The 19,563-nt window shown below is 36.6% G+C and overlaps 3 protein-coding genes across 4 annotated transcripts in view; 2 read left to right on the top strand and 1 right to left on the bottom strand.

Moving 5' to 3' along the window:
* Window positions 1-11,433, bottom strand: part of kcnab1b (potassium voltage-gated channel subfamily A regulatory beta subunit 1b) — a 76,892-nt gene extending 65,459 nt beyond the window's left edge. The window contains exons 1-2 of one of the 2 annotated variants that reach the window (XM_051914737.1): window positions 11,284-11,433; window positions 7,615-7,837 (exon numbers count right to left, since the gene is read on the bottom strand). In XM_051914737.1, coding sequence (XP_051770697.1) covers window positions 7,615-7,682 — 68 coding nt within the window. In that variant the 5' untranslated portion in view covers window positions 7,683-7,837; window positions 11,284-11,433. Of the gene's footprint in view, window positions 1-1,317; window positions 2,675-7,614; window positions 7,838-11,283 lie in introns of those variants that run through there. The other variant, XM_051914716.1, reaches the window with a different exon arrangement.
* On the top strand, window positions 1,392-10,463 carry dnaaf6 (dynein axonemal assembly factor 6). Its single transcript, XM_051914807.1, has 7 exons — window positions 1,392-1,565; window positions 5,007-5,105; window positions 5,197-5,260; window positions 6,504-6,609; window positions 6,690-6,786; window positions 8,938-9,023; window positions 9,109-10,463. The coding sequence occupies exons 2-7, from the start codon at window positions 5,019-5,021 to the stop codon at window positions 9,236-9,238; spliced, it is 570 nt and encodes a 189-aa protein (XP_051770767.1). The 5' UTR covers window positions 1,392-1,565; window positions 5,007-5,018; the 3' UTR covers window positions 9,239-10,463.
* On the top strand, window positions 11,304-19,082 carry pip4p1a (phosphatidylinositol-4,5-bisphosphate 4-phosphatase 1a). Its single transcript, XM_051914794.1, has 7 exons — window positions 11,304-11,492; window positions 12,896-13,089; window positions 13,925-14,031; window positions 14,159-14,264; window positions 14,485-14,537; window positions 15,037-15,127; window positions 17,461-19,082. The coding sequence occupies exons 1-7, from the start codon at window positions 11,375-11,377 to the stop codon at window positions 17,602-17,604; spliced, it is 813 nt and encodes a 270-aa protein (XP_051770754.1). The 5' UTR covers window positions 11,304-11,374; the 3' UTR covers window positions 17,605-19,082.
* Window positions 19,083-19,563: the final 481 nt, after the last annotated feature.

The raw sequence follows: 19,563 nt of genomic DNA, 5'->3' as shown, positions 1-19,563 counted from the left end.
GTACTGTGTTTTATTCAGCTATTATGGTGATTTTCTGGAGTGATAACGTACGCGTCATCTTTTTTGTGTGACGTACAATAAACTTCATAAACTCATCAGTAAAGATTTGGCCATCATTCAGACGGGTTCGCTACAACAGGCTCGTACTAATAGTGGATAAAAGCAAGATGACAATATAAGATATAAACGCAATTAAACTAAACTATACCTGTTCTGTCTCCATGCAGCACATATTCTCTGGCTCTGTAGGCATCATTTTCAGACTCCGATTCGAACTAAACACAGCTACCTCTGAGAGTTTCTGACATAGGCTAATTAGTGCATGAGATTGTTCTGTCACAGGAGCTTGGAGCATCAGCTCTTGAAGCTCCGCCCTCTTAGGCCATGAGCAGCAGCTCATTTGCATTTAAAGGGACCCACGGCGCGTTTTTGCTTAACCCCAAAAAGTGGCAAGTTTAACATGTTATAAAAAATTCTCTGTGGGGTATTTTGAGCTAAAACTTCACATACTGTACACACTCTGGGGACATCAGAGACTTATTTTACATCTCTTAAAAAGGGACATAATAGGTCCCCTTTAAAACTTCTGGGGTTGGTAAGATTTTGTATTTTTAAAAAGAAATAATACTTTTATTTAGCAAGGATGCATTAAATTTTCTATTTTTTAAAGAATCATGAAAAAAGTATCACGGTTTCCAAAAAATATTAATCAGTACAACTGTTTTCAATATTGATAATAATAAGAAATGTTTCTTGAGCACCAAATCAGCATCAGAAGGATCATGTGACACTAAAGACTGGAGTTATGATGCTGAAAATTCAGCTTTGCCATAACCAGAATAAATTACATTTTAATAAAATAGAAAACAGTTATTTTAAAATGTATTTTTACTGTATTTTTTTATCAAATAAATGCGGCCTTAGTGAGCATAAGTGACTTCTTTCAATAACATTACAGTACATTACATTTGAACAGTATAGTGTAAGTTCAGGATATAAGTATTCCAAGTTATGAAATACTAATGTATAAGCAGAAGTACATAAAATTCTGCCTGGGTCAAAGAGCCCCAAGACATTATTTGGATTGGATTATAAACAATCCAGAAAGTATTAAAGTGTGACATTTTGCAAAAAACATGCTAAGAATATATGTTGCTGATATAATAAAATCAGCATGTTTGCACATGTTCATTTGTGTGCAGTAAATTTTGACATATTCTCAGCAGCCAGTTATGACACAGTAAGGTTGGCTTAATGTTTCTATGTCGTATAAAAAACCTTTTAAGTACTGTGTAAAAAAAAAAAAGTGATATATACCTGTAGGTCATTTTGGTGTTGGTGCTCACTGAGTCCTTTAAAGAGTACCCATGGATCTGCATAAAATGCCCTAGCTGCTGCAGCTCAAGGGCAGAGTTGGATCTGCCTGCCCAGTGGGGACAACCTGCTGTGTGGTATGAGCTCAATCCTGCCCGTTGTCTCTGGAGGAAGCGGCCTGGAGTTCTCTCAGAGCGCTGAACACTTCTCTGCCTGGGGATGGAAATGTCACTGCAAGCTGCCTTGTACAGGTACATTTTGATGAAACTCGCTCAAATATGCTGTGCTGTCATAAAGATGTGAGAACTTTTCCACCTTGGCAGTTTTTATATACACGGAGCTATCAGTCTGGGTAAAGAACTGCGGCCAACGGAGGCCAATCCAAATAGAGGACATCACGCATGGAATTGTAATCCTTTAGTACAGTCCAGTCATGGGTTTTCTGACTTCAAGGCATTCCAGTGAACAATGGGAGATAGATTTGTAAGTCATCTAAAATCCTCATGTTCCCTGTGTGACTGTAGTCAGAAAAAATCCCAAATCTCTAAGCAACCAGCCACATACGCTCACACAAAAGCAAACAATGAGACACACGGATGGCAGCGGCAGCTGGATCTACAACTCAATTACTTCCCTAATTCCAGAAATTAAAATCTAAACACAAAGCTTTCAAAAGCATCAGGTTATGATGATATAGCATTATTCTTGGTAATTTGTTAATTAGATAACAAATTCAGCTCTTGCATGGGATCTGGCGCTGTCTGGCATCAGTGCTGACTGCCAGATCCTTTGGTGGGATAAGCTGGGAAAAGCTTGGCCATATTTATGACATCAGATCAGATCAGTGGAATGGTATGCAGAGAAATTCAGCCAGAACACATATGAGATGGAGCAGCACGGCTCCTGTAACCTCTGTTTCTACTTACTGATAACAGTCTTTTTCCATTGGATGATCCTTTATGGTGTCCTATTATACAGAGTTTTCACACCGCACCAACATACGGCAACAAGACACAAGACACTATCAGAGTCTGTTGGCATCTGTCGGAGCTGGATTTCACTGAATGAACATGCTGAATCAGAATGTCTGAGTGACGGGCTGTAATCTGGTGCCTGTCTGCATTGGTCTGCGTCTGTCTGTGCATTGTGAACTGGCCTCATGATGCTCAAAAATTCTGACTTTTTTAAACAAACTCAAAATCAAAAATATGTTAACAGAAACCAAAAATTCAATATGGCTGTAATCAAATTCTGACTAATTTAAAAAGATTTGTTCTAAGTTCAGACTCACCTATATAGATTTGTTCTCAATTCAGACTCACCTACATATTTGTTCTCAGTTCAGAATCACCTAAATAGATTTGTTCTCAATTCAGACTCGTCTACATAGATTTCTTCTCAATTCAGACTCATCTACATATATTTGTTTTCAGTTCAGACTTGCCTACATATATTTGTTTTCAGTTCAGACTCACCTACATAGATTTGTTCTCAGGTCAGACTCGCCTACATAGATTTGTTCTCAATTCAGACCCGCCTACATAGATTTGTTCTCAATTCAGACTCGCCTACATATATTTGTTTTCAGTTCAAACTCACCTACATAGATTTGTTCTCAGTTCAGACTCGTCTACATATATTTGTTTTCAGTTCAGACTCACCTACATAGATTTGTTCTCAATTCAGACTCATCTACATAGATTTCTTCTCAGGTCAGACTCACCTACATAGATTTCTTCTCAATTCAGACAGGCCTACATATATTTGTTCTCAGTTCAGACTCACCTACATAGATTTCTTCTCAATTCAGACTCGCCTACTTATATTTGTTTGCAGTTCAGAATCGCCTACATAGATTTGTTCTTAGTTCAGACTCGCCTACATATATTTGTTTTCAGTTCAGACTCACCTACATAGATTTGTTCTCAATTCAGACTCATCTACATAGATTTCTTCTCAATTCAGACTCACCTACATAGATTTCTTCTCAATTCAGACTTGCCTACATATATTTGTTCTCAGTTCAGACTCGCCTACATAGATTTGTTCTCAATTCAGACTCACCTACATAGATTTGTTCTCAATTCAGACTCATCTACATATATTTGTTTTCAGTTCAGACTCACCTACATAGATTTGTTAATTTAGAAATTTAAATGCGCAGATTTGTTGTCAAATTCAGACTCAAACTGATTTTGTTCAAATTCAGACACACTTAGGCTGATCCGTTCTCAATTCAGACTCACAATGATACAACATTGAATTCAGGAATGCTGAGAATGGCAGAAATAGATAGTGAAGGGTTCTCCAGAGCACACAGAGAAGATGATAGACTGAGGGACTATGGAAAGAAGAGAGTGTCTGAATAAGTCTGGAATGTGGAAAAAGTTATGGAAGTGAAAAAGAAACTACATGAATGGAATACTGATAACTAGCTTTGACGGATTCCCCTTATAACTGCTGCAGGCAACAAATTCAGCTGTGACAGTGACTTAGTAAATCTCCACACATGCTTACAGTCACATACAGGCACTGTCAGTTTCCCTGACTGAAGCAGGCTAATAAACATGGCTCTCACAAATCTCAAAATAGGGGGAAATGTATTTAATAAAAATTAAACTTTAATAATCTTCAAATTAGGTAAGTTATGTTTTGAGAGTCTGCTACTAGGTTTCTGTATCCTGGGGGATTTAGAGATTTGAGAAGCTGCGCTGCGGGGAGGGACAGTCAGCAAATTAACTTCATTTCTCAGAAAATATTAAAAAGCGGGCTCTGCAAATACTCAGGTCAAGTGATTTGACAAAGATTCTGACATTAATCTAAACCAACATGGCAGCATGTAATAAGAAGAAAATGACCTCAAAATAAATGTTGACTCGTTAAATAAATAATAGCAATAGGCCTATTTTAAAGAGACACAATTCTAAACTACTGATCCGTCTGTTTTCTCTTGACATTCATAAGAAGCATTAATCCAAAACTTCTACTCTGTAGAACTCTACAGCTTCAGGCCTGCAATCATTTTGACAAAGTAAACCAACCACGCCCTCTAGTGGTTCGACATACAGGTGCAAACATTCACTGCCCTCTTTAGGATATGTAACTTTCTTGTTGTTTAATAGAGATGTATGCATCACAGATAAATCCATATTTATATACAGACTTATCCAACATTAGAAAACATGTCCAGTTTCTTAATTACAAATTACGTTTACATAAAACCATAAATACTTCGGAACAATACAACAATAGCCTATATGCAGTAAAGCTGTAAAGCTCGGTTTGATAGTTTAAAGGTTAAAGTTGGTTAATAAAACTCGCTACAAAATTGTATTAGGCTACAATAATTCGCTTAGTTATTAAATTAACTTGTTTTACTTGTAGCCTATATTATAACCTACTTTAAAAGGTAGCCTATTCCAAAAACACAAACGATATCAGTTAAGACGCAGTTGCCAACTGTAAATTAACTATGCCTACTGATAATAAATTATTTACACGGATGGAGGTTTTGTTAGTTTTATGAAATACTATTTACATTAAATAAACATCAAGACGCCTAACAACAGTTGCTACTACAATCCGCGTGCAGTCTCCATGGAAACGCTAAACTATAGGCACCCGGAAGAGAAGAACAGCGACGCCTTCCAAAGAAAGTATATATAATACTTCACCTTCTCGTCCAAACTTAGCGAATAGTACAGATGGAGGGTCTTGCGTCCGTGCATGATCTCCAGGCGCTGGCCACCCTGCTCTCCCCAAACGATGAAGATGAGGAAGAAGATCTCCAGGTCTGAGCTTATTACAAAAGCCGTTTTACATTTTCGGCTTTCTAACTTGTGCATTAAGGATACATCTCTGAACAATTATCCTGTTTTTCAGAAAGTGAAGCCCGTAGCAAAGATGGGCCCGGGACATATCGGCTCTCCTGCTGCACACAACGAAGGTATATATATAGCATTATATATATATATATATATATATATATATATATATATATATATATATATATATACACTACCAGTCAAAAGTTTGGAAACATTACTATTTTTAATGTTTTTGAACGAAGTCTCTTATGCTCATTAAGGCTGCATTTATTTTATAATAAATACAGAAAAAACAATAATATTGTGAAATATTATTACAATTTAAAATTATGGTTTTCTATTTTAATATACTTTAAAATATAATTTATTTCTGTGATGCAAAGCTGAATTGTCAGCATCATTACTCCAGTCTTCAGTGTCACATGATCCTTCAGAAATCATTGTAATATGCTGATTTATTATAAATGTTGGAAACAGTTGTGCTGCTTAATATTATTTTATAACCTGTGATACTTTTTCAGGATTCTTTGATGAATAAAAAGTTAAAAAATATCAGCATTTATTTAAAATAGAAATCTTTTGTAACAATATACACTACCGTTCAAAAGTTTGGGGTCAGTAATTTCTTTTCTTTCTTTTTTTTTTTTTTGAAAGAAATTAATGCTTTTATTCAGCACGGATGTGTTAAATTGATAAAAAGTGATAGTAAAGATTTATATTGTTAGAAAAGATTTATATTTTGAATAAATGCTGTTCTTTTTAACCTTTTATTCATCAATGAATCCTGGAAAAAGTATCACAGGTTCCAAAAAAATATTAAGCAACACAACTGTTTTCAACATTGATAATAACTGAGTATCAAATCATCATATTACAATGATTTCTGAAGGATCATGTGACACTGAAGGCTGGAGTAATGATGCTGAAAATTCAGCTTTGCATCACAGAAATAAATTATATTTTAAAGTATATTAAAATAGAAAACCATAATTTTAAATTGTAATAATATTTCACAATATTATTGTTTTTTCTGTATTTATAAATAATGCAGCCTTAATGAGCATAAGAGACTAATGTTTCCAAACTTTTGACCAGTAGTGTGTGTGTGTATATATATATATATATATATATATATATATATATATATAACATTTTTTTAATATAAAAAATATTTTTATAATTTTAAAATAATTAAAATAATATTTTAAAATATATTTTGTATTTTTAAATAAAAAATACAATTGACTAACTACTTTGAAATTATTCAACATGTAACGTTTCGCTATTATCACGCTGCTTCTTATGGGTTTTGAGAACATAAAAGCATCCTTCTAAATCGTTCTGTCTCTCTCTTCTTTCTAGGTAGCACTGCCTATGTGAAGAAGAACAGCAAAGGCATCTGGGATGAGGATGAAGTGACTGAGGGGGCACATTTTGATGACCTCGCCGATCCACGGCCACAGCCAGAGTAAGAGAAAATACTTGCATGTCAAAATCACTTAAGCTGTGAGCTGGTCTCTCACTGTGCATGTGTATTTGTATGTTTAGGTACGAGATTGTGCTGAAACAGTCTGTTGGGACTGAAGATTTGTTTCTTGGCTTGAGCAGAAAGGACCCCTCATCCATGTGTTGTGACAGCATGCTGGTACTGCTCATTCCTCACTTATTACATCTTGAACATTAATACAGCATTAACAAAATTTAACAGCATCCTTACTGGGGTCATTAAATACAATTTAAGTGTTAGCGAAATTACGTTTTAGGGTTCTTAAAGGGATAGTTCACTCCAAACATTTTGTTGTTCACTTACCCTCAAGTTGTTCCAAACCTGTATGAGTTTCTTTCTTTTGTTGAACACAAAATAAGATATTTTGAAGAATGTTGGTAAAATGTAGGAGAAAAAAAAATAATAAAAATACTATGTAAGTCAAGACAACTGTCTGGTTACCAATATTCTTCAAAATATCTTCTTTTGTGTTCAGCAGAAGAAAGAAACTCATACAGGTTTGGAACAACTTGAGGGTGAGTAAATGATGACAGAATTTTCATTTTGGGGTGAACTATCCCTTTAAGAGTTGCATGGAACTTTCTGAAGAGTTACTGTGCACTTTAATGCACAGTTATTAGCATAGTCATCTTCATTTATATAGCACTTTTTACAATACAGATTGTTTCAAAGCAGCTTAACAGTGATAGTAGGAAAATTAATGGACAGAGATTATTTTGGCTTTACAGCAGCTCTAGGAAAAAGTTATTATCAAGCTAAAGTAAGTTTTTGATTGAATCACTTCCGTTGTAAAAATCGTTAATTATTAACTTGGGGGCCACTTAAATGACACCTTTTTAACCAAAAACAGAAGACTTCCAGTGCGTTCCTGCCGTTCATTTACGTGTTTAGTCTATAGGGTATACGTGTTTGAATGTGTATGCACAGACGCCCAGTCCCCTTCACAAAGTGATAACGCCAAATTACCTGTCTGGCCCGCACAGTACAGAACCACTAGTCATTTCCGCTGATCCATGCGAAACCGGAATCACCATGACAATGCATCATCCATACATAGGGAAAGGAAAGGGAAGGAGGCCTTCGCAGGGGATAGTTTAGTTGACACTTCAGGGCTGCGTTGTCGTCGTGTCTAGGTGCAGGTCCTTCATCTCATCTGGATACGCCCTCGATCTGGCAGACTACGATAAACCTTGGAATAAACAGAGAGAGACTAATATTAGCATAGACGCCATCCTTCTTATGATGTAGCGAGTACATCAGGTGTTATGGGAAGTGTTCCCGGTTCCGGCTGACTTAATATATGCAGCCTAACAATTTACATGATTTGAATTATAGAAGTAGATAATGTGTTATGTGTATGCCAGGTTAAAGAGATGTGTTTTTAGTCTAGATTTAAACTGACAGAGTGTGTCTGCTTCCCGAACAATGCTAGGAAGACTGTTCCAAAGTTTAGGTTCTAAAAAGGAAAAGGATCTACCGCCTGCGGTTGATTTTGATATTTTAGGTATTATCAACTGGCCAGAATTTTGAGATCGCAATAGACGTGAAGGACTATAATGTGTTAAGAGTTCGCACAAGTACTGGGGAGCTAAACCATTTAGTGCTTTGTAAGTAATTAGCAAGATTTTAAAATCTATACGATGTTTAATAGGGAGCCAATGCAGTGTTGACAGAACCGGGTTAATATGGTGATACTTCCTGGTTCTAGTAAGAATTCTAGCTGCTGCATTTTGGACCAGCTGGAGTTTGTTTATTAGGCGTGCAGGGCAACCACCCAGTAAAGCATTACAGTAATCTAGCCTTGAGGTCATGAACGCCTAATGTATTGGAGTAAAGAGTACATATACTTATTCAAAAATTTAGTCAAGTAGAGAGTAAAAGTTGCCAATATCTTTGATACTCAGTAAAACTATAAAGTAGCCAAAAAGTTACTCAAGTACAGTAACTAATTACATTTACTCAAATACTTTACACCACTAATCTCAACTCTAAGCATTGTGGATTTCCAAACTATAAGTTCCACACTTTTTAAACTAATTTAAAGTTTCAAAGATCTAAAGCTTAAGATTCAGGAATGAGATTTACCAGAACGTAAAAAAGGCTAGGGTTTGAAACATCCTTTCTCCTCCCTGTAAGAGATAGAGTTGGCTTTGATGGTGCATTAAACGCAGATAGCAAAGACTGATTGGAGTTAAAGCATTTTTCTGTCCTCAAATGACTGAGCTGTTTCTTCATTTTAAAAATTGTATTATCAATGTAATCTTACAAAATCTCTTTCTCTCATGCAAGGTAAGAGTTAAACTGCCAGATACAAAAGCATCTGATTTGGTGCTGGATGTGAGGGAGACGTTTCTTGACCTCAGAACTCCAAAGTAGTGAGTAAACTATTAGTTAAAATATTTTACTTTTTCCAGTATTCACTAGATATGTTAATATATCTGTGCACATTCTTTGTTTCAGTAAGTTGGGCCTTCACCTGCCTCACCCAGTGCACAAACATGAGGGGAATGCCAGATTCATCATGGAAAGAGAAGAACTGGAGATCACACTGCCCATGAACAGACCAATGGACTGCATCAACCTGACCTGAGAGAGACCCGAGAGAATGACTTGACCGTGAGAATAAACACTTCAGAATATGCAGTGTTGACAACATCAAGTTCTACAGCCTTTCATTGACAGTCTTGGATCCAACCCGGAAACATGACCCATGAATTAATTCACTTACCAGGTTTATTAGCTCTAAAACCAGGAAATAAACATTTGGTTCAAATGTTTCCATATCAGCAGCTTAGATAAAGTGGAAAGGAACAGGTGCCTGCATGTGTAAGAATTCCCTTCTTATGTTGCTGTCTTGTTTTTCTGTATTATAAAATGGTGAATCCCTTTAATTCATGTTTACTTTTCTTTATGTTTACAATAGGTATTTTTAAGAACACTGTATAAATTATAAAATTGTATTGGCTTAGCTGGTAAGGACATTGAGGACATATAGAACAGAAATGACAAAATTGTAGTCATATCAAATAGGCCTACATATTTAATACATGGATTTCTAAACCTCTAAATTATCAGCATGATCAAAACTGCTGAAAAACAGCACATTAATTACTCACCCTCATGTCGTTCCAAACCCGTAAAACCTTTGTTCATCTTCGGAACACAAATTAAGATATTTTTGTTGAAATCCGAGAAGTTTTTTTTTTTTTTTTTTTAATCCCCCATAGAAAGCAACATAATTACCACATTCAAGGTCCAGAAAAGTAGTAAAGACATCATTAAAATAGTCAACGTGACTACAGTGGTTCAACCTTAATGTTATGAAGCGACGAGAATACTTTTTGTGCGCAAAAACAAAACAAAAATAACTTTATTCAACAATTTCATCTCTTCCCTCTCATTCTCCTACGCTGTTTATGTTGTATAGACAGGGCAGGCTTCCATGTTCTACGTTCTGACTCAGTATTGGCTGACGCTGATCACGTGAGCAGCACGACGTGGCCAATAATGAGTCGGTGTTCTGATGTGCAATAATAATGAACAAAAATAATGCGTTCATGTGTTTTGGAGGAGGTGTGGCTTTGGAAAGCAATTTTCAGGAGGGTGGCATCAAATGCTTTCAATGCTAGCAGGCTAACGTTAGCATTTCTCTGATCACCTACTGCACCTTTAAGTATAACTTTAATATTGTTAGTAATATATCAAGATGGACATTTACTGGACTAAGGCAACGTAGGTTTACTTGGTTATCCATATATATATAAAAATCATGTTCAAATGTACTGTAAATAGGCTATTAAATATGATACAAGGAATGTTTATTTGTACATCTCTCAATCATCATTGTATTTCATTATATGTTTTGCCCTCATGAAAACTACAGAGCTTTGCTCAAAAAACTAAGCATTTAAATATCATCTTAAGACATATTATTGGGAGATATAGAATGACAACTGATACTGTATTTATATGCATTTTATGCAAGTCTGTTATATTGTTATAAAGATCTCATTGATTTACATTACAAGCTATCAGAATTTTATCTTACTTTTTGGCCATATAAATAACAGCAACTGCACCAAATTGCATATTTTTGTTCAGTTTGGGCCTCTGAATAAAATTGGTGGTGTTTTTTTTCTTTTTTTCTCCTTAAATGTGCGATCCATTCTCTTACTATCATATTATCTAATATGAGACATTAAAACCTAATGTATAAAATATGAACATTGCAAACTTTTAAAAAAAATATTTTGTATAGTATATTTTTGTTCAATAAATTGTTCTATTTAATTCATATGTCAGGGTTATGAAAGCAGCCTTGACTAAATAGTAACAGGTGCCTGCTAAAAAATCGCAATAAATGTCCTTATATACAGTACTGCACACCTGCTTTATTCGATCAAATTCTTGTCAGCCTAATACACAAATGATTTTTCCTGTTTCTTTTTTTTTTTTTTGCTTCATTTTTGCATGCAGGCATTTTTGAGAACACACGTCTGTTGTGTATTTAGTAATCTTTGAAATGGTTGTAAGTGACAGTGTACAGCATGTCGTGCGCGATTGCTCAGGGGTATCATGCAATACAACCCCCGAGCGCACGGATGCGCACAAGCGTTGCCACAGCAGCGGACGTACCCGTGTGACGCAGGCGGACTCGACACACACTCTCCGGTAGCACAACAATACAAGCTCTCGCCGCTCCCCCTCCTTACGCCTCGCTCTCGGTATGGCGGACGGCGAGCGGTCCCCCTTGCTCTCGGATCTCGGTGATGGAGCTCTCGGCAGTGGTAACGGCGGGGTGTCTCCGGGAGCAGCTCCACACGGTGCTCCGAACAAACCGCAGAGTGAGTAGCAAACGCGGCGCGTTTCTGCTCTGTCACGGGCCCGCGCACACGCACGCACACACACACACACACACACACACACACACACACACACACACGCCTGTGCATTTACTACGATTTAGGTTAGGTACAGGTTCTGCGCTGTTATTCTTGTTTATTTTGCACGTTGGGGATAATGAAGGCAGCACCCGAACGGATGATTTTCTGGCAGATCGCAGTGGAGAGGCAGATGAAGTGTGTGTGCGCGTACGTGCACGCGCGCTTATACTGTAGCTGATACATGCAGCTAAGCAGATATATAATGCAGTTGCATACGATACACCTGCGTTGGGAGGATGATAGTATTTTGTCAAACAAATCAATGTTGAATTGATCCTTGCATACTTTTGTCATCTATCTGATAAGCCTGTAATGAATGAACATCACTGTTGTCTTGTTCAGGTCTGTTTACTGTTCTGTTATTGGCCTTCCCGAGACAAATTGTAATATTGTCTAAAACTAGACATATGCCCGGGGACGGCTGTACAAAGGTTTTCATTATCCACATTTACCAGCGAGTCGGCGTCTCTGCATTACACATTTACAGTAATAAGTCGTATCCGCTTCAGCTACACCCAAACACATATGATTGGCACATCTTTGGGCCATTCAGAAAGCCTGAAAATATTGGCTGAGGAGACCTCAGCCAATCATTGCACAGAGTGGGCGGTGCTAATAGAAAGTTACTAAAGGGCGTGCTGAGGATGGTGGTGTGGCGATTTTTAAACTGATGTGGTGATACTGGCTAAATTTTATGAAAACAATATTTGTTTTATCACACACACGGTTTTTTCACTATATTATATATGATATGTTACTTATCATAGAGGCAGTGGTTCATGACTTTTGATTTTGGGTGTATTTCAAAGAGTAAAAACTCCTAAATATCCTCACGAAAGGTTTTTCACAATGTTTCACTGTATTTGTGAGGTAATTTTTCAAAGCTTTGGCCCTCATAAGTATAGGCAAATATGTACATGCTCCACTAGTAACAAGGCACATTCCAGCAGTCTCTTTATAAAGCTCCTTTCAGCTGATCTCGAGACCAAATCTGATTTTCTTGTTAATCCTTATGGCCTGGGTGACAGAGAACTGTTTCACCTTCTCGAAGTGTTTAGTTCAGTGTTTAGTTTAAACTTTGAATACACAAAACTTTCATGTTTTACTCAATTTCAATATTTCCTGTATCTATGTTGAATTGATGATGTTATCCAGACATTACAGGTGTACTGTATGAATAAAACATTTCCATCATTAAAGCTGCAATGAAACTGAAGTACTGACAAATATTTTCTTCTGTATTGCCACACATCCAAGTCTAATAGATGTGCAGACTGGAATGACAACATTTTCTCCCTTCTTAGGTTTTCCTCCATTTCCTAACTCTACTCAGCCACCCGTGTTGTTGGGTGAGAACCCTCCACCATATTCCCCCCTGACGTCTCCAGAGAGTGGCAGTGCCCCAGTCATCAGCTGTAGGGTGTGCCAGTCGCTTATCAGCGTAGAGGGCAAAATCCACCAACATGTGGTCAAGTGTGGAGTCTGCAATGAAGCTACAGTGAGTTGGGATAGAGCACATGTACACTAAATACATGCTGTAAAAACTTTTGCACAGTTGTAAAATTAATTTTTTTTTTGTTTATTGGCTGTTAGTTCATACTGATCAAATTCATTATTGTCATAACTGTAAACATTATGGTTTTATCAATGCCAAGAATATGTACAAATTGAGCAATTCAATAATAGATAAATGTAATAGGGCTGATGGTTTGGGAGCTTCTGTCAGCAAATATTGTTCAAAAGTTTGGGTTCAGTAAGATTTTTAAAAATGTTTTTGAAAGAAATTCCTAATGCTCACCAAGGCTGCATGTATTTGATCAGAATACAGTAAAACAGTATTGTGAAATATTACAATTTAGAAATTTCTATTTTAATATATTTAAAAATGTAATTTATTCCTGTGATTTTCAAAGCAGCCATTACTCCAGTCTTCAGGGTCACATGATCATTATGAAATCATTTTAATACAGTATGCTCAACATTTCTTACATTTAAAAAACATTTCTTCTTATTATCAATGTTGAAATATTTTTGTGGAAACCATGATTTTTTTTTTTAAAAGTCTTTACTGTAATTTTTGATCAATTTGATGCAAATAAAATTATTTAGTTATAATTAAAAAAAAAAAAAGTACTGACCCAAATCTTTTGAACGGTAGTGTATATGGGATAAATTATTCAGCATTACATGCAATGAATTTGATTTTAATCGGTTGGCAGCCCCAAAACTTAAAAGCATGTCATATAGAGACCATCTTTAGGTAACCAAAATTAACTCTCTTTTCTGTCTCTCTCCTCCTTTCTGTTCTTTTCATTAACCTTCATTCTCTCCAGCCCATAAAGAATGCCCCTGCAGGGAAGAAATATGTGCGGTGTCCTTGTAACTGTCTTCTCATCTGCAAGGTCACATCCCAAAGGATCGCCTGCCCTCGGCCTTATTGGTAAGACAGAACAGAAGGAGACAAAGTTATATTTAAAACAAATGAAATATTTGACACGAATTGTCTCAGTCAGGCTTGTGTATGTGAAGAAAAATTAAATGTATTTGTCTCCTTGTCTGTGGACTAGTAAGAGGATCATAAATTTGGGGCCAGTCCATCCAGGCCCAGCCAGTCCGGAACCACAACCTGCTGGAGCTAGAGTTTCCTGCGGACACTGCAGCAACACTTTCCTGGTACATACACACACACACACACACACACACACACACACACAAAAACAATACAGCAGCGTCGTACTGACACACAGTGTATCATTATCATTGACATCATGACCGAATCACTCGGCTCAGATTCAGTGTCGAGTTAAATTGGAATATCAAATGGCTGTTTATTCGTGTTTTATTTATGCCACTGCATCACATTAGCTAATCAACATCTTTCTCAACATTTCAGTGGACCGAGTTTACTGACAGGACACTGGCTCGATGCCCCCATTGCAGAAAAGTGTGAGTATTTCTCAGCCAAAAATCACAACACAATTTGCATATGCCGAATAAACCTGTTCTAAAAACTGTTTTTATTAGATCATAAGTTTAATGTCTGCCTCTCTCTGTCAACCTCCAGTACACAGCTTTAGCTTTTGAAAAGCATTACTGCCTTTAACTGGCTATAATTTTTTCAATGTTGATAAATGTCCCATAAAATTTTAACATCCTGTTTGGACAACTATAAATAAGCTATTTGTTGACTGATTCGTTGTCTGATTCTGATTTGTTGTTCTATCAAAACATTGCTCTGTTTGTTTGAGCATACAGACACAACAACATATTCTTAGCCAATGGCATGAATTTGGGGTGGGACTAACTATTTGTCTAACCAATGACCTATAGGGGAATTCTGTGTACTGGTGCTAGTAAAGCAGAAATTACACACTTCGCCTTTTAATAGTTCCATTCCATTACCCCCTGCTGTTCCTCTCATTGGTCTCTTCCTCATTTTTACCAGATCTTCGATTGGCCAGAGATATCCGAGGAGGCGGAGTCTGTGGTGTTACCTGCTGTGCTTGCTGTTTAGCATCTCAGCTGCTGGTCTGATTGTGAGTGTGCATTTCTTCAAATATTTCTGTAATGCTTTGTGATGGTGCATTACTATTTCCAAGCTGTGACCCAAATTTATGAATTAGTATAGATTTTCATATTAAATATTTATGTTTACAATAAGGTAAAATCATTAACATTAAACATACAAACACTGTAGTTCTACAAACACTCTAAACACTCTAGGTTAGTTCACCCAAAATGAAAATTATCCTATAATTTACTCATCCTCAAGCCATCTTAGGTGTATATGTCTTTCAGTCAAACACAATCTGTATTATATTAAAACATATTCTGGCTCTTCCAAGCTTTATAATGGGAGTGAATAGTAAACAAGATTTTGAAGCCCAAAAAAGCACATCCATTCATCATTAAAGGAATCCATATGGCTCCAGGGGGTTAATAAAGGCCTTTTAAAGCCAAGCAATGCGTTTTTGTAAGAAAATATCCATATTTCTGACTTTATAAACTATAATCACTGGCTTCCATATGCGAGTCGATTCTGGCGGAAGAGTGTACTTTGACCTGACACATGATGTATTGACAAACACGAAAGCACAGATGATAGAGCAAAACAAAACACCAGTCATGAAATAGAAGTCTAAAACGAGAATTTTTAAAGAGAAGTGTCGGAGGAGCTTGAGTTTGTTGTCCAGCCCTATTTGTTTGAACCACGAGAGGCGTCTACTCTCACTTAAGCTTACGCTACACTTACGTCCATGTCATATGCTGGAACGTGAATGCATGGACGGCCGTTACCGGAAGTTAGTGATTACAGTTTATAAAGTTAGAATTATGGATAATTTTCATACAAAAATGCATTACTTCACTTCAGAAGGCCTTTATTAACCCCCTGGAGCCATATGGATTACTTTTATGATGGATGGATGGATGTGCTTTTTTGGGCTTCAAAATCACTGTTACTATTCACTCCCATTATAAAGCCTGGAAGAGCCAGAATATTTTTTAATAGAACTCGGATTGTGTTTGACTGAAAGAAGATAGTCATATATACTTAAGATGGCTTGAGGGTGAGTAAATCATGGGATAATTTTCATTTTTGGGTGAACTAACCCTTTAACATTAATGTATTAAAGGGTTAGTTCACCCAAAAATGAAAATTCTGTCATTTATTACTCACCCTCATGGCGTTCCACACCCATAAGACCTTCGTTCATCTTCGGAACACAAATTAAGATATTTTTGTTGAAATCCGATGGCTCAGTGAGGCCTCCATAGCCAGTAATGATATTTCCTCTCTCAAGATCCATTAATGTACTAAAAACATATTTAAATCAGTTCATGTGAGTACAGTGGTTCAATATTAATATTATAAAGCGACGAGAATATTTTTGGTGCGCCAAAAAAACAAAATAACTTATATAGTGATGGCCGTTTTCAAAACACTGCTTTAGGAAGCTTCGGAGCGTTATGAATCAGTGTGTTGAATCAGCGGTTCAGAGCGCCAAAGTCACGTGATTTCAGCAGTTTGACAGTTTGACACACGATCCGAATCATGATTCGACACGCTGATTCATAACGCTCCGAAGCTTCCTGAAGCAGTGTTTTGAAATCGGCCATCACTATAATAAGTCGTTATTTTGTTTTTTTGGCGCACCAAAAATATTCTCGTCACTTTATAATATTAATATTAAGCCACTGTACTCACATGAACTGATTTAAATATATTTTTAGTACATTAATGGATTTCGAGAGAGGAAATGTCATTGCTGGTTATGGAGGCCTCACTGAGCCATCGGATTTTTAACAAAAATATCTTAATTTGTGTTCCGAAGATTAACGAAGGTCTTACGGGAGTGGAACGGCATGAGGGTGAGTAATAAATGACATTATTTTCATTTTTGGGTGAACTAACCCTTTAACTAATATGAACTAACTGAGCAATATACAACGTTTACGTTTAATAATCTTTGTCAGTGTTAGTTAATAAAAACACAATTGTTCATTGTTTGTTCATGTTAGTTCACGTTACTAATGTTAACAAACACAACTTGTAATTTTCAAAAATGTATCAGTTAATTTTTGACATTAAGTCTAATAAATGCTAAAAACAATTGTTCAGTGCTAGTTCATGTTAACTAATGTTCTTGTCAGGACTCTTTGATGAATAGAACAGCATTTATTTGAAATAGAAATCAGTGAATAAAAGTATTGATTTATTTAAAAAAAAAAAAAACTTTTGAACAACAGTGTATGTAAATCAGCATGATATAGTTTGAATCTTGTTGCAAAGTTTTACCAATTGTCACACCTGTCAAAATAACATCAAACTGCATTTGTGTATTCCGTTATTGTCTGTGTTTGTCTCCAGGCAGGGACGTGGTCCCAGGCGCGTGTGTATGGAGGCATTTATGCCTCCTGGGCAGCGGCGTTGTTGCTGGTGGTGTTGACGCTGGCCAGGGCACTTTACTGGAGCTGCATGAGGGTCAGCCAACCTCTCCACAACCTCACATAGAGAGAGAAAGACAGCAAGAGAGGGGGCTGTGATTAGGGGTGGTGGGGAAAAAAAAAGTCCACAGGAAAAGAGCTAGAGAGAATCATGGTTAACTCTTAAAGCTTGATTGTGATGGCTGTAATGAAGGGTCAAAGTAAAATCCAGGCTTGAGAAACACATGAAAAAAATGCTACAATGGCAAAGAAGATTAGTGTTTTAAAGTAATTTTATTCAGAAGCTTTCTCTGGATGTGTTTTCATCCGTGAATATGAACTGACTTGTTACTCATGGTTACGTGCAAACGTGCAGTTATGATTCCAAATGCTCCTTCAGTTTTAACCCATTACACACATATAAAGAATGTCTCATACACAACTCTCTAGGTACATCTTAAAATAACTACACTACAATACACCAACGACACCAATTCAAAGATTGAACACAACATTATCTGCCTCTCTAGTGTCCAAATAAGCTCTGAAGCCTTATAAAGAGAGAGAGTACAGGTTCATCTCCACTAGAGGGTGTTCCAAAACCACATAAACTGCTATGTTCTGTCAAATTGCCTGTATCTGTACAAACACTGCTAATCCAAATCATTTGGGAGACATGATTAACAAATGTGCAGAACATTTCTGTAATTGATTTTTCATAGACACTTAAAGTGTAAATGCGCTCAAACACATCTCTTTATCTTTAGTTGTGAATGTTAAAAACAGTATTTTTTTATATTTGTGAATTTTGTTTGTAAATATTTGTTGTTTATTTCATGAATGACTGAACAGTTGCACTGTAGCTCTAACACGCTGTGATTCCTTTATGTTTTTATTTAATTTGCAAAATCACTTCTGAAAAAAAAATCACTACTGATAATGTTTTGACTGGAACAAATATCAAGATAACCGATGTACAGCCACACACACACACAAACACACACACGCACACCTTTGGGAAGCAGAAAAAAGTCATATGTTCTGTTGAAGGTCAGCTGTGTTTTATGGACTTTGTTCTCAAAAGGGTCGTTTACCTTTCTTCTCATGTTCATGTGAAGTTAATCGTCATTTTCAGGTACTGTAAGTTTGATTATGTTTCAGCCCTGATTAAATGATTCTAATGAGATTAATCAGCCACTAGATTTGGATTCTAGACTCCAAGATTGTTTTTTCCTCTTTGTCAGAATTCAGAGTCTGGGTAAGAACACGATTGAGATGTTCAGAGCATTGAATTCTTGTTGCTGATCACCAATTTTCTTGCATTATATTCCTCATAAATATGCTAAATACATAAAAATATGGTCCTAACTGCCGATTTCGAATTCAGAATCTGTATTTTGTCCATGAGAGGAAAATGTGAGGTCTGGATATCTGGAATCCCAAACAAGAGGTCGGGATGTTATTTATAAAGAGCAGAAGGCCAATGATGGAGGTGGTCTCTGAATTTGTTTACACATGAGATTAAGATTACACATGATTAAAAAGATGAAGTTATAAAACAGTGAATACACTTGTCTCCTGTCTCATTTTTATGAAGGTCTGTGTGTGTGTGTGTGTGTGTGTGTGTGTGTGATTCAGTTGTTTTGGCACTTTTCCTCTCAATGTCTCTGGCCATTTGTCTCTTGTTTCGGGCGGATATATTATTTTCCTTGACAAAGACTGATAGAGGCATGGGAAACATACAGAAACCTTTTAGAAACCACAACTCCCCTGTGCCGGACAGAGAGAGAGATTTGTCAGCATTAATGGAAGAAAAAAAAAGCAGAAATCTGGGGACACGCACAGATAGAGAGAGGTTTCAGTCTTCTGGAGGCGAATCAGAGAGTGACCACAAAAAAGTCTGCAAGCAGAGACCAGAGAATGAGACCTCTGTGGAAGAGGCCTGATTTATAACATATACACACACAGTCTGTCCCCTTCTCGCTCTCAATTCTAATTCAATTCAACTTTATTGCCATGACAAAACAAAACAAAAAACACTTTTCTC

The sequence above is a fragment of the Ctenopharyngodon idella genome, chromosome 2, assembly GCF_019924925.1.
Source record: "Ctenopharyngodon idella isolate HZGC_01 chromosome 2, HZGC01, whole genome shotgun sequence".
NCBI classification, from domain to species: domain Eukaryota; kingdom Metazoa; phylum Chordata; class Actinopteri; order Cypriniformes; family Xenocyprididae; genus Ctenopharyngodon; species Ctenopharyngodon idella.
The sequence above is the reverse complement of the archived record's forward strand: the minus strand, read 5'-3'. Positions and strand labels throughout refer to the sequence as shown.